The 20,525-nt window shown below is 52.9% G+C and overlaps 1 protein-coding gene across 1 annotated transcript; it reads left to right on the top strand.

The window, feature by feature from the left end:
* The first annotated feature begins 2,209 nt into the window (after positions 1-2,209).
* Positions 2,210-20,219, top strand: IGF2 (insulin like growth factor 2). Its single transcript, XM_041415147.1, has 4 exons — positions 2,210-2,703; positions 10,218-10,380; positions 17,109-17,275; positions 17,724-20,219. Exons 1-4 carry the CDS (start codon positions 2,599-2,601, stop codon positions 17,964-17,966), a joined length of 678 nt encoding a protein of 225 aa, XP_041271081.1. The 5' UTR covers positions 2,210-2,598; the 3' UTR covers positions 17,967-20,219.
* Positions 20,220-20,525: the final 306 nt, after the last annotated feature.

Here is a 20,525-nt window from a genome sequence, read left to right as displayed (position 1 = left end):
CCTGTTCCTTTTCTCTTCTGGGAGACAGCTATTTCTTTTGTGTCTCTTTCTTCCCTTCCCCGCCCCCCTCCTCTTTCTTGACACAATGCACTATTTATTTGCACTGAAGGATAACTAAGAAGCAATTAAAAGATCAAAAGGCACAAACACAAGTAGATCCAGTGGCAACTTGTGGGGTTTATTTTGCTGTGGCTGCTGCTGCTGCTGCTGAATCTTCATCAAACTGCTGCCGTGGTTTTCCCCCAGCCAAAGGACACCTCTCTTACTGGGTCGCCTCTTCCTCCAAACCGACTTTTTTATGATCGCTATTTTTCACCCCCATTGTTTGCTATTGCAGTTGTTTACTGGAAAATCACTTGTTTTTCTCAGGGAGATTAACCCTCCAAGCTTTCTTTTGTCTACTCTCAGGAGGTCCTTGTGGTGAGCTGGGGGAAGGGAGCTGGGCTCCTTCAGCTATTAACAGTAGCTTACAGCCCTGCTGACCCCCCTGCCAAGGTTGGGTCCTTTCCTTTGATGGGGTTCTGCTTTTGCAGGGAGGAAAAGGTGCCTTGTTCTTTGTTAAGACCACCTCTGCTGAGCAGTTTGCGAGGATCCACGACTCGGATTTACTAAGTCCTGGGCATCTAGGAGAAACTCCAAAAGCCCAAGGTAAGGGGAAATCTGGAGCCCTGACAAACGCCGGCAGATGCTGAGTCTCGTGGACGGCCAGGTCACTTCTTTACATGTTTAAATATCAGTGTAGGAGCTGAGAATTGATGCCTGTGGTTGAGTCTGATGTGCACGGAACCGCTTCCTCAGCACCTCCCAGATGTGCCGATGTTTCGCCTGCAGCCTACAGCCCTGACACCAGGACTGCTGGGTGTGATGCGCAGCGACACATCCCAGAGAACAAACCGCACAGCAAACAGAAGGATGCTGGGGACGAAAGAAAGGGATGCCCAAAGCCTAGTGAGAAAGGATAATCCTGCCCACGTTTTCTTGGGCACGTTTAGGGCAATTCCGACTGCTGAGAGATGAAGCAAACCTCCGATCCTTGGAGGGAAAAATAAAGTACGAACTTGAAAAAAAGAAAAGAAAAAAAAAAAAAAAAGGGTATTTTATTGCATGCTGGGGTGAGGACTGCTGCATCCTCGCCCTTTCGCACCACTCGCTATGGCAAGCGCTACCTGAGGCGGGCCAAGCTGCCGCTCAGGTCTCAGGTAGCCTCGCTCCTCTCTGCTCCGACAAGGGTGCGTGCCTGGGGCGCAGCCTGACTCGGTGCCCCAGCAGAGGGACACCCTCCGGGGCAGCGGGGCTGCCTGGGGCTGCCTTTGAAAGCCAGCGGGGTTCCTTCCCGGGCAGACCTTGGGGAGCTGGCGGGAGCCGGCCGATGCAGCCCGGTGTGCAGCGCGGAGCAGCGGGAGCGCGTTCTGCCCGCGCTGCTGCACACGCACGGCAAAGCCTGGGAAAAGTCCCTTTGGCTTAGAGGCAGCAGTGCTCGCCTGCAGGAGCCGGCGGGAAGCCGAGGCGACCCAGCCAGCGGGAACCGCGGCGGGAAGGTGCTCTGCGAGGTGCAAGACCCGGGTGCGGAGGGGCAGCGTCCATGTTGTCCACAAGGACACGCAGGGGTGGCCGCGGGGGCTCGCTGCCCGCAGCGGGGCAGGCACGGCGGCCGGCCGGGAGTGCCCGTGCCATGGCCAGGAGCTCCTCCGAGCCGTTCGGCGGCCGGCGCCGACACCTGTGCCCGTGTGCACCTAGAGGGGCACCCGAGAGAGGACGGACTGGGCGACCCCCGCTCTCCCACCCCGCCGGGACTCGGGGCTCGCCACCTCGCAGCGAGAGGCGCTCAAGGGGTGCCCCCCGGTATTTTGGGCAGGGGCTCGGGGTGCGGATCCACAGCTTTTCCCCTCACCTGCGGGGCGGCCGCGGATGCGCGTAGCCCCCCGCCCACCCGGGGCCGGCAGAAGGGGCAAAGCTCTCATCCCGGGTAGCAGCACGCAAAGAAACCGTGCGGCAAAAACTTTCTGTCCCCTCTTCCCTCCCGAGCTGGACTCCGGAGGGTTACGAGGGAGAAGGAGGGAAGAAAGGAAGGGAGGGAGGGAAGAGAGGGGGTTAGACCGCTCTGCAACATTATTGGCTGCGTGGCCGGGCTGGTGCTCGCCGGGAGAGCATGCCCATTGGGGGGGGTATAAAAGGTATAAAAGCCGGAGCGCCCTGCTTGTCTCCTCGCTCGTGGGGCAGCAGCCGGTAGCAGCGGGCAGCGAGGCAGCCAGTCCCTTCGCCCCGACCAAAGGGACGCACTCAGTAAACACAAAAGCGAGAGCCACCCAAGGGGCAGCCCAAGCAGGAGAGAAAGAGTTGGGAAGGAAAAAAAAAAAAAAAAAAAAGGGGGAAAAAAAACCCCGAAAAAAAAAAAAAAAAAAAGGAAAAGGAGAGGAAAAGAAAGCGCTCGCTCGCTCTTTCTCTAGAATAACAGAATACCTGATCGTAACAAAATAACATCCTTCAGACAAAATCCAGCAGGGACTTGACATACCAAAAAGGCAAGGCGAGGAGAACGTGCCAGGGCGCGGGGAAGGCAAGCCAAAGCCGCGATCGCTGCCAGGGCAGGAGAGCAGCATGTCAAGCGCCGGGGCACACACGGATGAGCGCTGCCGGCAGCCCGCCTTCCTCCCCGGCCCGCCGCCGCCGCAAGAAGTTGAGAGCAGCAGCGGCAGTGCCAAGGTAAGCGCCGCTCCGCGGGCAGAGCACGGTGGGATTCGCCGGGCAGAGCCGTGCCGCCCGGGCACCGCCGAGCCATCCCGAGCCGCGCCGGCCCCGCCGTCCCCACGCGTGTCACTAGAGGGACCCCGAGCGCCGGCCCAGCCGCGGCCGGCGGGGCGGCCCCGCTGCGGTGGGGTGCGCGGGGTATCCCCGGGGGTCCCGCCCGCCGCCGGGGATGCTGTCGCCGGGGATGCTGCCGCCGGGGATGCTGCCGGCGCGGTCCCGCGTGGGGAGCGGCGGAGGGCGGCCGCGGGCGTGCGGGGGCCGGGCCGGGGCTATGCGAGGTCACGCAGGGCTGCGCGGGCCCCGGCTGCCCGCGGCGCTCCCTCCGCGCCGGCCGGCTGCGGGAGCGGGAGACGCGCGGGGAGGGCACCGGCGGTTCTCCGGCTCCGGAGACCGGGGAGATTATTAAACTCTCTTCTGCAAAACACTGCGGTGTGTTTGGTCTCGGGAGGGATAAAAATACAGAGAGGAAAAACAAGAAAGCGAAGCCAAAATGGAGTGAGAGTTAATGGTTGGCGCGCAGCCTTCGACTTTCTGTGATTTTTTAAATTTTTTTTTCTTCTTCTTCCTTCCCAGTTGCTTTTCCCTACAGTAATTGTTTTAAGAGCGCAACTTGGAATGGTTTTAGCACTCTGTTGAGCAGTAGGGAATTGGGGCACATGAGGGAACTCGGATTTAGCGTAACTGTACCAGCAGATGTGGCTGCCTCCCCTCCAGCCAAGGGTACTTCAGCAGGGTTGCTGATACGCCAGGTCTCGCTAGGGTGGTGTGGAGCAATCAAGTGTAAAAACAAGGTTTGTGTGGGTGGTTTTAAACAGACACCTCGGGAGAGCCTCTGCTTTCAACCCAGGCTTCCTATACAAAATCTGTAGTTTTCTTCCAAGTGCTGGGATGTGTTTGGGAGACTGAGGCATGTTTTTCTTCGGGTTTGTTTATTGTCAGATTGTGTGTGTATGTGGGAGGCTTTTTTTTTTTTCCTTTTACTTTTACTTTGCAGGGTTCAACGTGTTGGGATTTTTATTCCTCCTCTTGCCTTGATTTAGAGTGGAGTTGAGGAGCCTGGGTCGTGGGGTTTTGTTAAGGATGACTTTGTGCTAAGGACATCTGGAGGTATAAAACTGACTGACACTTCTGATTTGACTTCCACTATGCTGTTTTGGACCCAACTTGACAATTTTGGTGGGGGTGAATGGGTCAGAGCTGTAAATCTTGTTCCGTGTTGTTGACACCCACACAAGTTCACTCAGCCTTTCAAAGGGGCTATCCCAGCTCCTGTGAAAATTCATTAAGGGATAAAAGATTTGACACCGCAGGTCCCCTCCCACCGCTGCATGAAATTTGAGAGCCAAAATGTGTCTGCGTGTGTGTCCCAGTGCTCTTTCTGACAGGTGATCTTTTTTGCAGCCTGGCTGGAGGGCTGCTGCTCTGACCAGTCAACCCAGTGTTGTCAGTGTGAGTCTTCCCCTTGATTCCTATAGGCTTCGGCACGAGCCCAGCTTGTCTCACAGAGCACCAGAGAAAAGCATTTCTGTACTTTTATTTTTTTTAAATAAAGCAAACACAGCAGGTGAGGTCTTATTTTTAGAGGGACCGAGGAGCTGGTGTGTTTCCAGCAGTGCATGCGAGCACTGTAAGTGGCCCACCCTCTCCCAGCTCGTGTCCTGGGACTGACCTCTCCGATCCTTCTTTGGATTGCCTTTGCTTTTAAAAGCTGATGAGTGTCTTAGCAGGGAAAGCGATATCGGCCTCCCTCGGCATGGTTGTGTGAGGGGTCAGGAGAGGTGGGGGGCACCAGGGGAGGAAGTCTGCCTTGGCCTTACAGCCCGGCTCTGAAGGGGTTAAAGTTGCTCTGCCAAGACATAAAGCAAGTTCAACGTGTTGTGGGAATATCATTTGCCAGTAGACTCCAGTCACCACAGTTCCTGATTTAACAGCTTAACTTGCTGTTAACTTTCCCTGATATACTCCAGGTTTTGGAAGGGAATGCAGAAAGGAGAGAGGGACAATAAAGAAAGGAGTTAAGTGAGGCTACTAAAACAGACTTAAATCCCTTCCCTGGGTCCTGCCAGCTGTCTTTAGAAGAGTTAAGCAAGATTGCATTTCCTTTTTTTTTTCTTTTTTTTTTTTTTAATACAATAAATCAAATATTTCTGGGCTGCATACCAAAATTTATGCAATACACTCTTACTCCCCAGTGGGGTGAGTAAATGGTACTGAATACCCCATTCACCTTTTTCAGCTTGATTTTTCCACAGGCACAGTAGTTCTCCTGCAGCACGTATGGACATGGGGTGCAGGCAGTGCTTCCCTGCCTGCCCTGGCCCCTGTCCCACAGGCAGAGGAGGCAGGTGCCTCTCTGGGCTCACGGGATGGAAGGCAGAAAGGTGACTCCCCTCTGGTGTGGGGTGGAGTGGGCTGCTGATGGGGACGAGCAGTGAAGACAAGGAAAGTGAGGGCTAAAAATAGCAGTAGTATTGCCAGCCTCAGCCATATGAATGTCATGCAAGCCAGGTGCCAAGAATCAGAAGGTATTTTATTTTTCTCAAGCCTGAGATAAACAGGAAAACCCCTGGTCCTCCTGACCCCGAGTTTTTACTCGCCTGACATCTCAGTGGTCAAAAGTTTTGTGTTTTGAAGCTTGCTTCTTCCAAGCTGTGGGTGGCTGGAAATCTCCTTTCTCCTTTAGATGAAAGGAGAGGCTCTTCTGTGGCACAGCATGAGGTGATTGCTCTGCCTTCAGGTACCGCTGGGCACCTCATCCCTGTGCCTCTGCCCAAGATGCGGTTCCTGGGTGGTTTTCAGCTGCCAAGGCACCTGCCTCTCACACTGGCTTTCATTATGCCCTTGCTCCTTGGCACCTCGGGGCGTCATGGCCCAGTGCCCTGGGTGAGGTTGGGTTGCCCCGTGGGCAGGGGCGGCATTCACTTGGCACTTGAGAGTTGGCACATGCCCACATCCTGCTCCTTCGGGGTTGCCACGCTCAGAACTGGCTCAGCTCCCCACTCTCCTGGGGCTGTCCACGGAGAGGACTATTGCAGAGAGGCAGATGTTCAGCATCTCTCACAGGCAATCATCAGAGCAGCAAAACATCAGTCTGCCCTTTTTTTTTTTCTTTTTTTTGAAGGGGTGGAGTGTGAGGGATGCTGGGATGTGTAAACTGGGCTTTTCCCCTCTGACATGTGCCACTGGGTTTGGGCTGATGACTTTTCTTTTGCCATGCTCCCTTTTAAACACTGCATTGCTCCACAAAGAAGCAAGATTTTTTTCTTTTTCTTTTTGCTGTCCAAATCCAAATTTTACAGACTGGGCCATCTGTCAATTCCCTCCTACGTTGTTCTGTTCATATTAAATTGCAATGAAGGCCAGACTGAAGAAGGAATTAGGTCAGACAGGAGGTTTTGTCTCTGTTTTTGGGGAGATATTTGTTGCCCAAGAGGCATCATGGTTTGGTTTGCTCAGCACAAGCCTGGATGCAAGGGATGCCTGAGCTGTACTCTGAGACTTGGCAACTGGGCCTTTTAGCACATTGTGGCCTCTTGGCCCCCGACTCCCCAGCAGCTGGACAGAAACTGTCGATCCAGCTGATTCAGCAGCAGATCCTGAAAAAATACTTTAACAGTCTCGGGTGGGAGGGTGACTCCACAGCAGACTTGCCCTCGGGCTCACTCCCAGCACAACACAGCCACTCAGAGAGAGCCCTCTCTGCTGCCTGGGGACTGCCAAGAGGTGTTTGGGGGTCCCTGGCCGTGGGTGCAGTGGCTTGTGCCGGAAGGCAGGAATACACAGGAGTTCCAAGGTAGGAACATCCTGCACATGGCAGCCTGCAGCTGAACTGGTTCCGGTGGCAGCCTGGCTTTGTGTGCGGTGCTGGGAATGCCAGGAAAAGCATGAGAGGGGCATGAAGGGTGGAGAGCAAAGCAGACCTTCTCCAGGGAGGGAGAGGCCAGCAGTATGTGCTGATACCTTGTGTGAGCCTGTTCTGTGCTGATCATGCTGCTTCAGATGTGAGTTACTCAGAGGAGCTTCAGGTGTGATTCCCAGGATGGTACAGGTGCAACCAAGAAATTCCTCTTGCATCGCCCTCTTGCACACTGTGGGGTCCAAGCCCTCCTCAGGAGGACTTTGGTGCTCAGATTGTTCGGCATCTGGCATGTCTCATGCTGCCATCCCACTTCATCCTAAGGCCTTTGAGGTCTGCCTGGGCACACGAGGAGCAATAGCAGTCAGAATGGCTGGTTGAACCTGCTTTGGCAAGAATGGGACAGTGGTAGCTGTAGCCTTTCTTTGAGCAGAGACAGGACCTTGTCCTTTAGGGAAGTGGCCCACTTCCCTTGTGCAGCCTTATTCCTGTTCCATTTCACGTAATAGAGGCTTTCTAATAAAATATGAAGGATCTTCCGACCATTGGTGTGAATTTGCTGTTGTTCAACAGCTGAGGAGACCATGCCTATCCTAATGCTTGGGACTAGAAACTGAAAGCTGTGCTGTCTCGTGTTTCCAGTGGAGAATGAAATCTTGGAGGTATTCACAGGGCTTAGACTCATCATGCTGAGCAGCCTTTCAGTTCCTGCCATCGGTGCAGCTGGCATGGTGCTTGCACCAAACAGGTCGTGGGCTGCAGGTACCCAGGGTACCCAGCTGTGCCATGACACTCTCTTTTGGGGTGAGCAGCACCTGCTCTGGCAGCCACGGCAAAGTGGGTGCAAGCTTTCCTGCATGGGTCTGCTCATCTCTGCTTGTGAGGGAGGGAAGGATCAATTGAAAGGTTACTGGGACATGTTGAACCAGTGATGGAGCCCTGGGAGCCTCTGTAGCCTTTGTGTGAAGTCTGGGGGCTTTTGATTTGCAGAGTCAGTAGGGCCAAAGGGAGAGGGAAGGGTTTGTGGGGTTGAGTTGGGTTGCAGTTCCATCAAGGTGGAGAGAAACTGCAGCACTGGGTAGTAAATAAAGATGCTCTTTGCTTTGCTGCCTGGTTTCTCATGACACAGCTACTGGAAGGAGCAGGGAGACGCCAAGGTGACAGCAGAGGCTGGTGGCTGGTACGTGGGCAAAGGTGGATTTAGCTGCATTTCCCACCTCCACCGTGGTGAGCCGTGCTCTGGATGGCAGCACTGGGGCTCTCCCTGTTCCTGTCGCTTCAGGGGCATTTCCTGGCCGGAGTTATGGGGTGTGTGGGCACCTGGAAAGAGCTTGCAGTGGAGGCAGGGAAGGCTGCCAGGGGCTTGCAGTGAGCTTGGGGAGGAGCGGGTGTTTTCTGAGGAGCACAAGTGTTTTTCCACAGAAGGTATCGGGTCTCCTCAGCATCAAATATCACCTGCTGACAAAATCTCGCTCTCCCCTTGCTTCAGAGCATCTCACCTTTTCTTTAGACTGAATGTGAAGGAAAAGTGGTGTTTGTCACCTGTGCCACCCTTCCTGTCGGATCTGGCTCTGGCTTGGGGCACCCAGCATGCAGCCTGCTCATTAGCCACAGTGCCCACAGCCAGCACGAGCCTAACTGGGGACACAGGATCATGTGGGCATCCTGAAGTCATCCCATATGACTGCCTTTGATGGCAACACTGGCTGGTGGAAAATCCGTCACCCCGGCAATGAGCACTGGCACTACCTGAGACTTGGGGACACCAGCAACTGGGATCTGCATGTAGAAAAAAGGGCTGAAAAAGGCACAGGAACAGGGTGGTTGGTCTGTTGTCAGCTGGAGATCTGGCTCCTGATGCTGCAGCACCAGGGGCATGACTCCAGCAGTGAAAGTGATGCTGCGTTCATGTTGGAGAGGCCCAACAAACAACTGTGGGCTGCTTGATTAAAAAAAAAAATTGAGGTGAAAAGGTGCTGGTGGTAAAACACTACAGCTTGGCAGCATGGTGTCAGAGCCTGGTGCCATCCCTCTTCTCCTACTCTAATACAGAACAAAGTCTCTGCAGTGTGCTGAAGGGACCGTTGCTACTGGAAAAGCTGATCCTGGTCCCATCACTTGCTGATTTGAGACCAGTTTGTTCCCAGGGCTGCTGCCTCTCTTGTCCACAGCTTTGGAGGGCTTCTGCCAGTCTTGCTGATCTCTGCCAGCACAGGCTGAACAATAAATACTATGGCCCCCAAAACTGAAGTAGGAGGAATGTCCCCCACAGCCCATCCAGACCTCTGTTTTGGCTGTTCCTGCTGCTATCCCTGTCCTCCCGCTGCTCAGTAGAGCTCATGACTTGTAAGCATGATGCATTTCTAGCGGTGACAATTTGAGCTACGTGCTACTAAAAATTCGGGAGCAAGGGTGTCTTTATTGCTGGCAGGACCGTAGTGGGGCCTCAGGGGACCTGGGCTAATTTCCTGGCTGTGCTGCAGACTTCCCCTGTGACCTTGGGCGAGTCATTTAATCTATCCTGGGCTTCGGCTCCATCTCCGAGCATCCCGGGGGGGTGAGGTAATATTCATTAACTGATATTATTCTCGAGCTGCTCAGATGCTATAGTGATGAAAGCTGGATGTGAGACCTAGTGTCTTGGTTGAATATTAGCAAGGAGAGAGGATGCTCTGCTTGAGGTTAGGGTTGCCACCCACCGTCTGCTATTTTGACGTGCATCTCTTCATTTTGAGCTTACCTGTCTGGTCAAAGCCCAGTGTTATTTGGCTGTATGTGTACTGTGAGGCTCATCACTGAGGGTCTATAATGCCTTGAGCCATTCATGAGTTTTGCCCCATCCAGTGGGGTGATAGCACCCTTGCTTCACACCTGCAGAGGCTGACACAGAGGTAAAGCTGTTTGCTGGAGCTGAGTCTTTGGGCTAGTTAGCAAATATCCAGGGAGTTTCTTTTTTTTAATGCTCTGCACTGTCTGACACTGCCTTTACCCTCCCTAGTGATGCCTCAGGTGTGTTTCCCATGGGATCACATTATTCCTGAGGGATGTCTTCTCAGTCCCAACTCTTGTCAGCAAACACAACTTGTGCAATCAGCTCCTTGATTGCTTGAGCCTCATCTCTCCCACATGCCTGGGACAAAAGCTCTTCTTCCCAGCTTTCCTCAAAAGCAGCCCTAGAACAGGTTGAAGCTTCACTTGTTTTCGCTTTGCACAGACATGTTTTCAGACAGGGCACAAAAACCTGTCATCAGAAGAGGAAAAAAAACCACATACTGATAATAAATGGAATAAATTCCCTTTTAAAAGGGGGAAAAAATCACACTGTTGAAAGAGCAGGGGAAATAAAAGCCTTTTAGAGGTAGGCTGAAGCGGGATTTTCCAATGGAAAACCGGCTTCAATGCAAACCTTGTCTGCCCGGCGGGCCGAGCGCAGGGAGCTGGCCTCACCCCAGCGGCTGTCGCAGCGCTGCCGCTCCTTCCCTGCAGCAGCAGCAGCAGCATCCCGACACGGCTGGGCATCCCCTCGGCGGCGTGCTGCGGGCGGGGGGCGCGGGCCGGGGGAGGTGGCAGAGGGGGTCTGTCCGCGGTGCTAACGCTGTGCCTCTGTCCCCAGGTGCCGAGGATGTGCGCGGCGAGGCGGATGCTGCTGCTGCTCCTGGCTTTCCTGGCCTACGCGCTGGACTCGGCCGCCGCCTACGGCACGGCGGAGACCCTGTGCGGCGGGGAGCTGGTGGACACGCTGCAGTTCGTCTGCGGGGACAGGGGCTTCTACTTCAGTAAGTGCTGGGCAGGAGGCTGCCCCCACACCACACCTTGCCTCAGCAGGGCCAGGCCGGGAGGGAGAGGTGGGCTTTCCCAGCCTGATGCTTTTCGTGATTTCCTTGTATATGGCAGTAGGCCAGGAGAGGAGCAAGAAAATGGACATGCTCAGGGTGACATGCAGCCACTGGTTTTGGGGACTGTCTGGTGCCATGGGGAAGCTGGGTCCCGCATATGATGCTCGGGAAAGTCGAATGTCTCTGGGGAACCATATGTGGCTGGTTCACCAGTGATAAGGGCAATCATTACAGTAATGAGGGTGTCTGCAGCCAGCGCTCTGCTGAGCTTGGGTCCTGGTTTATTCTGAAACTTTGCTGCCTAAGCGTTGCATCCTGACAGCAGGCAGGAAGCTGAGCGCTCTCCCCTCCCAGGCAGGCTTTGCTTGGGTATAGCAGTACATTCTAGGCTGCTCCCAAAACTTTGTGACAAAGTTTGTGACCTCCCAGCTACCAGTGGTGAAGTTGTTGCTGAAGAGTGTTGTCTTACCCCTTTGCAGGGCAGCTAATGGAAAAAAATGCGGCACAACTGTTGTGTGCAGCGTGCAGATGGCTTCAGACCAGCTGACTGCAGCAGGCTTTCCACCAGGATGCTTTGGGTCTTTGGACCATTGGTAGTACAATGGATTAGCTGGTAAACAGGGAGGATGAGGGGTAAACCAGTGACAATGGATGCTCAGTAATCTGTGGGCAAAGGTGCCTCGAGTGTGATAATCTTGTTTTGGTGTTTCAGTGCCCTGCTCTGCTTGGGAGTGGGAAGACACTGTGTCTTGCTCCCCACTGATGACTGAGCCACAGGGTGACAGACTACAGGAAAGATGCAAAGCCCAATGGAGAGGAAGAGAATGGAGATACCAGTTGCACACAGAGCTTTTGGCAGTCTTGTTTCTGCCTAGGGAAAAGGAATTAAAAAGTCACTTTCAAGTAAACAGGGTGTTATTTTGGAGGAGTAGATTTGAAAGCTAGCCTCCCTCTTGTTCCAGTCTGATTGGAACAACGGGGTGCTGTGAAGTTAGGGAATGACTTTGGACGTCCTTTTCCAAACTGGATGTTCCTTCCCAACCTGGATGCTTTACTAGACTTGTCTCCTGCTGCCTGCTGATGTTGGGGAGAGAGAAGTGCAGGGATCCCACGTCCAGCCACAGCAGGGTTCACATTGGGAAGGGCCTTCAGGTTCAGTTTTGGGCAGGTGGTTGGGCTGCAGCTGCCTTTGCAGCCCTCTGGGGACAATCCCCCTGCCCCATCCCAGCTGAGCAGTGGGATCTTCTCATGGCTCCCTGGGTGCCGTGGGCAGGCAGTGCTTTTGGGGTGCTCTGGGTGCACTTCCTTGCTGTGATGGAGCCAAGCAGCAAGGGTTTGTGTGGCAGCTGCCCTTCCTCTCTTCATCTCCCCTTCCCTTACCAGCATGGCAAGGAGGCAAGTGCCTCTCCTGCTCTTACAGCTCTTCCTCTCCCTCTATATGTAGAGGAGCATCTGTCTCCCTCCCTGCTTTCTCTTCCCTTCTCCCTCTCTCTGGGGATGAAAGGGAATGGGGCTTTTGTTTTAAGGTCAAACTGATCTCCTTTCACCTCAAATAACCCAGCTGCCCAGGCCAAAATAAAAACACTTTTGAAGGCAGACAAGTCTCTTGGTGCCAAGTGGCCAGTCGGGTGCTTGCAAGGGCGTTTTTGCTTTATTTCTTTTTGTCCTCTCCCGTCTTTACCTTTTCGAATATTTCTGGTGAGCCCAGGTACTGGGGGTGAAACATAGCCCAATATTTTAACCCTTTCAGGATCTGACCAGCCTGTGCCATGCAGGGTTGAAGACATTTGGGCAATGTCTCTGCTTGATTCAGGTTTTGGACATCCCCATTTCACTTAATTTTTCCCTCTCTACCTCCATCAGTTGGGCTCATAAGTGATTATTTCTGACCATGTTCATCTTCACTCCTAAACCCACATGACTACACTGTTGCACCATGTAGATGCAATAGGACACAGTTGTGTTGCATCATCGTGGGTTTACATCTTAAAACTGGGCCTGGGTTTGCATTGAGCACCTCACAGCTTGGGATGTGTGACCTGATAAGCAGCCTGTGCTAAAGCAGCTGTTCACACAGGAAGGAAAAGACTTGGGGAGCCTCATTCTGTGTGTACCCGAGGGCCTGCCTGCTGGACAGGCTGGTAATATTGAAAAAACCAAAAATAGTATGAAAATACATTATTGCTTTTTTTTTTTTTGTAAAGCAATTATTTAAGAACTTGTCATGCTCTGCATTCTTGCAAGAGAGCACATTGTTAGTGAAGCTGGCTGTGAAATACAGTGATCTTTGCATCAGTGCAAGGGGGATGCATGCACAGATGGTGTCCTGGGAGGCACCATGGCTGGCAGGTGCTTGGGACCGAGAATGTTGAAGCTGCCTCCAAGAGCTGGGGCTGCAGAAAAGCTGCACTAACAGGGGCAGGACCATCAGCACTGAGGTTACCTAGCCTTGGGACACAGTGGACATGGTGATGCCAGCTCTGTATCTATCCCAGGCATGCATGGGCAAGCTAGATCTGAATCTGAGCATGCTTTGCTCTGCACTGCTGATGCTTCCTCTCTGTGACTTTTAAGTCTTTTGCCTTGACCGCAGCTGCTGTCAAGGTGGTGGCTTCCTGCCATGGCACTGTGGCAGGATTGGTCCCCTCGTCCCCAGCAGCCACCCAGGGGCAGCGGCACAGCCCACGGCGGGATGCTGAGTCCAGCCTGGAGTGAAAAGCAGGGCAGGTCGAGAGGAAGCCTCAGCCCTGAAGTTGCTGTCATGCAGCGCTGGCAGGGAGGGAGAAGGGGCTGCAGGGGGAGAGGCGGCCGACTTCTCTGTAAACAACAGCTCCTGTTTCCTCCTTTCCAACAGCTGATAAGAATTTAGCTCTTTGCAGCCGCTTGTGCTGACGAGGCACATTCTTGCGCACCCGCCGCTCCTCCGAATAATACTAGGAAAAAGTAGGGGGGAAAGTGCGGTGCCGGGGTGGGGGAGGGCCAGGCCGGGGGCACTGGGACGGGGCCTGGTGCTGCACAAAGGCCCCCTTGTTGCTCCCAACATTCCTGCGACAGGGGCACGGGGACTGTTTACACCCAAAGTCCCCTTCCACTCGGCTGACCGCCTGATTGACCGGAGGAGAGGGGACCCAGCCAGGGTGGCACCAGCACCGTGCACCCCTCCCCACAGCATCCGTTCGGCCCCGGTGAGGCTGGGGAGCCAGGAGCAGTGGGGCGTTCATGGTAGGGAAGGGACCCTCCTGTTCCCCATGGCAGTGGGCACTGTGCCTCCTCTGGCACAGTGGCATAACTGAGCTGCAGGTACGTGGCCTCTGGGTTTTCCCAGGAACGGGTTTGGCTTTGTGCCACTTCTGGGATGCCCTGTCAGGAGAGCCTGTACCTAGGCAGGAATAACCCCAGGCAGCTGGAGGGCTTCACACTGCCGGGCTTTGCATCACAGGACTTTGCATCTCAGGGCTTGTCCCCTGAGCAGCGCTGTAGAAGGTTTCGGTGAAGCACAGTTTTGGGAGAAAGGGAGCCTAGCCATTCACTGAAAGCCGAGAGGAAGCGCATTTCCTCAGGAGGAGGAGGTCGTTGCTGTGATGGGAAGTGGCTCGCGTGCCCCGGCGATGCCGCAGCCTGCTGCCCACACAGTTCTCCCCTGCGGGCAAGGGACAGAGCGACAAAACCCTCCCTGGGTTTGGCAGTGGCGGCACAGAGAGATGCCACCCATGGGCAAAAGCCAGGAAATTCAACCTTTAGTCCCTGTGTAAATTGTGTTACAGAACAAACGCTCTTCCCAATCCAGGTCAGCAGCAATATTGCTGTTAGCCAGCAATGTCCTGTTGTCTCCAGGTACTTTCTGAGACTAAATCCCTGTTTGTTATGTTTGCTTATTTTTTTTCCTAAAGTAACTCTCCCCCAGAGGATTGTAGTGGCATTTGGCAAGGTCTGTACGGACAATTATGTAATGGAAACGTGCCCCATCGGAGAGTCACGGTGGAGCTGGCAGTGGTGCCGGCGAGGGGAACGGCTTGCAGCAGCTTTTTGCAGGAGAGAAAGGGCAGCACATGGGGGCTGGGGGCCACACGTGTACCTGATGGCCAGGCAGGGACAGCAATCAGGGAGGTAGAGGCCGTGTCACTGTGGTGGTCCCTGCTGGGAGCTCACGCTGGTGGCGGCACACCTGGGCATTTGCAGACGTGATCTTCCCGTGTGTACCTACAGCAGAAATTGCCCTTGAAGGCACAGCGGTGAATGTAGTCCCGCTTTCCTCATTGTTTTTCTCCTCCCCTCTTCTTTCCAAACAATCACATAACTGCAAGTGGGAAACTTCTGTTTTTGAGAGGAGATATGTAACCTTTGAAAACCTCAACTTCTCCTCAAACCATGTGTGTCATCACTTGTGCAACCTTCTGTTCAGCGGGAGTGTGAATGTAGCCCTTAGGGAATGTGCTAGCAAGAGGGGGTGACTTGAATTTTTTCTCTTTCCCTTCTGAACTCTCCTTCTGCCCGTATCAGGATGCCTTTGTGGAGCAGCTTAATGCTTCAGCAGCCTGCCATGGATTGAGTTGGGCACTGGAATTGATAGGACCTAAGCAGGGCTCATGTGTGGTGTGGGGTGTTGCTGGAGTGCACCTCTCCCATGTATCTCACTGGGCATTGCATGCACAGAGAAGAATACATGCAGCTGGCCCTAAGCTGGCACCTGTCCCTGCCTCCTTTGGCCATCACCACCCAGACTGCCTACTCTGGCATCACTTGAGCTGTGGGCACCCAACACATCTTTCAGGGGAGGGCCCAATCCGGTATTTATTGACCACAAGAGAGAAAATTAAACTCCTAACAGTGATCCCTTCAATGAACCTTTGCCAAGGGGGAACCAACCTTGTCATCTCCCTGTGGGGCTGGTTAAAGGTTGTGCCTGAAGTTCTTCTAGAGAAAAAGAAAAGGAAGGTGGTGGCAAAAGGGGAATAAGTGTGGACAAGAAAGCATTTGAAATGACTAACACAGGCAGGTCTCATGGTATGGGTCAGCTGCCTCATCAACCAGCACACTGATGCTGTGTTTGTTTGTGTGACCTCTGAGCATGGTGGAAATGCACCAGCATGGACCAGAGGGCTCCTGGCCTATGGGAACACAACTGATTTTAACAGAGAGCAGGTGCCCTGCTGCCAGGCTATTACAGAGGCAGCAGCGAGGCCTTTTCATGGTGTTTCGCATGCCAGCGTTGTGCTCAGGGGGCTCCGTTGTGCGTGGAGAATTGTGTTGAATAGTGTCTGCATTGCACGTGTGGGGCTGCATTGAATGCGCAGAACTGCATCCCACATGCACATCTGTGTTGCACATCTGGGGCTGCTTCTGACATGTGGGGTTGCACTGTATGCAGAGAGCACTGTATGCAAGGAGGCACTTTGGGTGGGGATCCAGGGTGGGATACTCTCCAGGGAAAGTGGTCAGCTCCATGTAAGGTAGACTTAGGTTTTCACCAAGGCTTAAGATCCGAGTGCCTGCTTCATCAGGAGTGCAGGGGAAGTGGATCATGCACAGGGCCAGTGTGGACAGTGGTGTGTGTTCCTGCAGGCCACCTGGGAGGTGAGGGCTCAGCATGCCATAGTGAGCAGTGCTAGGCATTGCTCTTACACTGGTCACTCTCAGAAATCTCCTGAATTGCCAGAAATCTCCTGGCTGGGATGTGGTACCAGATCCTGTTTGCAAGCCCCACTGTTGCTGGCCTCTGTTTCCCTCCTTCGGAGCACCTTGCCCTGGGAGGAGGTGCTTGTGGCAGTGTGCAGAAGCCTGGCTGCAAACCCCACAACAGCACAAGAGCATAACATGCTACGTGCAAAAGCATGGAGAAAATCCTTTTGTTTTGGGCCAGTTTACATTTTGGAAGGCACAATTCCCAAGCAAATTTGCTTTGCATCAGAAATTCAACTTTACCCATCTCTTTTATTTTGAGAGGGAGGAAACGTGGTGAAACTGACATAAGCTTTTCCTCTGGAGCAGTTTGGCCGTCATTAAGCAGTGATATGAAATGCACTTGGTCATTGCTGCACCAGACATGGACTTTTGCATCCTTCTGCAGGCAGAAATGGGAGAGGAACCCTTATTAAAAGATTAAGTTTAATAGCTATTCTTGGCAGGTGTGGGAGCCTGTATTCTTTCTGCAGCTGTCTCAGAGCTGTCCCATCTGGTAAAATTTAGCCGCCTTGGTTCACTTCACCTGCCTGAGTGTTGATCCGGCGGAGGGAGGTTGGCAGCCACAACGCTGTGCTGCTTCTTTCTAATAAAATTCGCTTGCCAGGATCAACATCGGAGACAGTCGCAGTAATCGGCACAGCGCTGGTGTCAGGCTGGGCTTGGGCTTCCTCACCTCAGCTGGGCCCGAGAAGGCCACCCATGCCAGAGATAGGGGAGGGAGATAAACCCCCATCATTTAAAGTGCCTTTAAACTGCTGCTGGAGGCACGTGTTGGCATCAGTAGCATTTGTCTGGGAAAGTCTTAATGTGAAATTTGGCTGGTTTGTTGGCGCGTGTCAGCTGGTCTGGGAGAAGCGCTGCTGTGTTTGAAGGATGTGGAGCCCACTAGTCTCTGGTGGCTGGTGGTGGAGGGATGCCTACAAGGAATTGGGGAGGGGGTCCACCCAGGTTGGTGATGGCTAATGCCAGGGTCTCTGCTGTTGCAGGTAGGCCGGTGGGACGAAATAACCGGCGGATCAACCGGGGGATCGTGGAGGAGTGCTGCTTTCGGAGCTGCGACCTGGCTCTGCTGGAAACGTACTGCGCCAAATCCGTCAAGTCGGAGCGTGACCTCTCTGCCACCTCCCTGGCGGGTCTGCCGGCACTCAGCAAGGTGAGGAGGCTGTGCGGGGATGGTGGCCCACCTCTGAAATAAACAGAGAGAGAAAAGATGGGAAGGCCGTGGGTGGAGAGAACAAACCCCAGCTGCAAGGTCTTATGTTTCTGCAGAGCTTTTGAGAGACAGCTGCCATTGGCAAGTCATGCCAAATAGCCTGCCAAAAGTCAGCTCTTAGGAAGGTGGGGAACCAGAGGTGGGCTGGGTCACAGAATCATACCACGGTTTGGGTTGGAAGTGACCTTTAAAGGTCATCTAGTGCAACCACCCTGCAATAAGCATCTACTGGATCAGGTTGCTCAGAGCCCTGTCCAACCTTTCTGTGACTGTTTCCAGGGATGAGGCAATATTTCCATGGGAGGGATGGAGGTCCAAGAAGGGAATCCCCATCTGGAGAGCGGGCAGACTCGAGTGGAGGCTAATATTGCTGTCCCTCTCCTTGCAGGAGAGCTTCCAGAAGCCCTCGCATGGCAAGTACTCCAAGTACGACGTGTGGCAGAAGAAGAGCTCCCAGCGGCGGCAGCGGGACGCGCCCAACATCCTGCGGGCTCGCCGGTACCGGTGGCAGGCGGAGGGGCTGCAAGCGGCCGAGGAAGCCAAGGCGCTGCACCGTCCCCTCATCTCCCTGCCCAGCCAGAGGCCCCCAGCGGCACGAGCCTCCCCAGAAACGGCTGGCCCCCAGAAATGAACCCTGACCAGCTGTCTCGATTTTTGATCTCCTGGGGGAGGGCGGGAGGACTGGTGATTCCCGACCCCCAAGCCCCTCCGTCCCCAGGGCCGCTGAGCCGAGGAGCGGGGCGGCGGGGCACCCTCACGCCGCTCCGGCCCCAACCAAACAACTGACACAGCAAGGAGGGGATGGCGGTGGCGGTGGCGAGTAGCACCGCTCCCACGGCATCTTCCTTTTGGGGTGGGGGGGAGGGTTGTTTCGTTTCCCGCGAATGTTTCATTTCCCCGCGCCCCCAGTATTTCCAAGCCTGTACTTGCGAAGGGACAGTTTGGCACTTGAACTTTTTGCTGCTGGGTGCTGCGTGACATCCCCGGTGCCAACGCCAGAAGACAAAAGAAAGAGCAAGAGGAAAAAAGGATACGAAGTTAAATCCTTTTTTTTAAATCTTTTTTTTCTCTCGAAGCGTCCATTCCGTGTCTTTCTTGACAATAAAGTGAAAAAAACAATAGAACGGGGAGAAACATTGAGGGATGAAAATTTTTTGCCTCATTCCCGCCCCACTTTTTTTCTTCTTTTTTTTGGTTTTTTTTTTCTTTTGGTTTTTCTTATTTTTATAACTTTCTTTTGCACCTTTAAAAGAAAAACGTACCTGAGAAGTTCCAAGGAGCCCCCATCTGCGTTTTTGTGTGTGTGCTTCATTACAAGATTCCAAATCGACTTGCACCTTTTTTGAAATCACCGATGACGGGAGAAAGGGAGGAAGAGGAGAGAGAAAGCAAGAAAGAGAGAAGGAAAAGGAAAGGGGAAAGAAGAAAAAAAGAAAAAAGTGAGCTGATGCTCACTTTAAATGGAGGAGGCGTCTGCATTGCACATTTGCCACGGATTTAGTTGATTTATATATATAATATATTATATAACTTTTTTGGCAAAAAAGCACTATTTTTATGGGACATTTTGTGTAGTATCTGAAGAGGGATTGTAATGTTTAAAATGTGTTATGGTGCTAAAGTAAGTTGGAAGGGAAAAAACCCAGAAATAGCAAGGGAGGGTGGGGAGGGAAGGACAAGATAGCGAATACTGAACTTGAAATTTTAGCTTTTCGTTTTAGGAAAAGTGTGATAAATGTGTTTCTTTTCTCTTCTGAAATATAGCTTGGTCATGACCATATGAGCTAGTTGGCTGTTACTCATGTACACAGATGCACGCACACACAGAATACATCGACACGCATCCTTTTTTTTGTTTAAAAAAAACCAAAAACAACACAACCACCGCGACTTAGACTAAAAGGGAGCTGTTCTGGAGACAAACTATTTTGAACGGTGAAAGTGTTGCCAGTCAGAACTCAAGGCCCTGCTTCTGCACAGACCCCCCTGGAGCTTGGCTTCCCGAGCCAAGGGGAATCTTGCTCTTCCCTGTCCTTGCTGGAGTGCCGCTGGTCCAGCGAGCAGGCGGGCGGGCAGCCCTCACACCGAGCCCCTGCAGAAGCAGCAGTTCCACGCCCTGCCATCTCCTTTTCCTTCTCTTGCCCTTTGCGTCCTTCTGGCCGGAGCCTGGCATCCCTCGATGCCCTGCTCCCTGCGCAGCTGGAAGGGCCGCTCCTGTCCCTGCAGGGCTGGGGCTGCTGCTCGGGAGCGGGGAAAGGCGAGTCTCCGCCTCGAGGCTCGGGACTTGGTGAGCGGATGGGTTGGAGAGGTGGGCAGAGGGCTGTAAAATAGGTTTGGTTTAAAATAATATATATTATCTGTCTAGAAACCGTAAAAGGGGGGGGAATCAATTACATCTCCCTAATATACTCTCACTTGCTAATAAAATGGGGACACTCTGTTAACCAGTTCTGTACTTGCTTTGTCTTATATATCCATACATTTAAAACATAAAAAAAAAAAAGACTACTTGAATTGTACTCTATTTCGTGGTTTGGAGGGGAGGGCTAAGGGAGTCTTGAGAGGGGGAGGATTTTAATGTATAATCCTTTTGTTTGTTATTACCTTGCAATGTTGAGCCATGAAGCCTTTGTTAAAAAAATGGCACTGCAATACACGACAAAGAAAATCCTTTATTTATTTTATTAAATATATATGGAAAAGAATGAAAATCAGTCCAAATTAGGGAGGAGGGAAGGGAAGTGGGTGGGGTAGGAAGGCAGAATAAAAACAGAGAAATTGCAAATAATTGACTTTTTTTTTTTCCTTTTCATGTGTCTTTTTTTAAAAAAAACTTAGTTTTTATTTTTTAAAAAGAGAAGTAAAAGCTTTCCTGGATGCTTTGTACCAAAAAAGAAAAAATTTAAAAAAAAAAAAAAAACAACAAACCTGTTAAGCAAATAAATATCCATCCAGAATATGAAGCCTGACTTTTACTTTTCATTTATTTTTGCTCCTGGGGTGAGAGTTGGGTGGGAAGAAGGCCACGCCAAGAGCCACTCCCTGTGGAGGAGCAGAGTGCACTGCAGATCCTCTTTTGGAGCTCAAAACTGCAAGAGAGCGTGTGGTACTCTTAAACACAACATGAAACCTCAGTCCTGTGGCAGATGCGCCCCTGAAGCCCCCAGTCATCTGTCCAGTGATTCCTGGT

This window comes from Onychostruthus taczanowskii, unplaced genomic scaffold (genome assembly GCF_017590055.1).
Source record: "Onychostruthus taczanowskii isolate IOZ18803 unplaced genomic scaffold, ASM1759005v1 scaffold49, whole genome shotgun sequence".
Classification (NCBI taxonomy): Eukaryota; Metazoa; Chordata; class Aves; order Passeriformes; family Passeridae; genus Onychostruthus; species Onychostruthus taczanowskii.
Note: the sequence above shows the minus strand (reverse complement) of the source record. Positions and strands in the feature narration are given on the sequence as shown.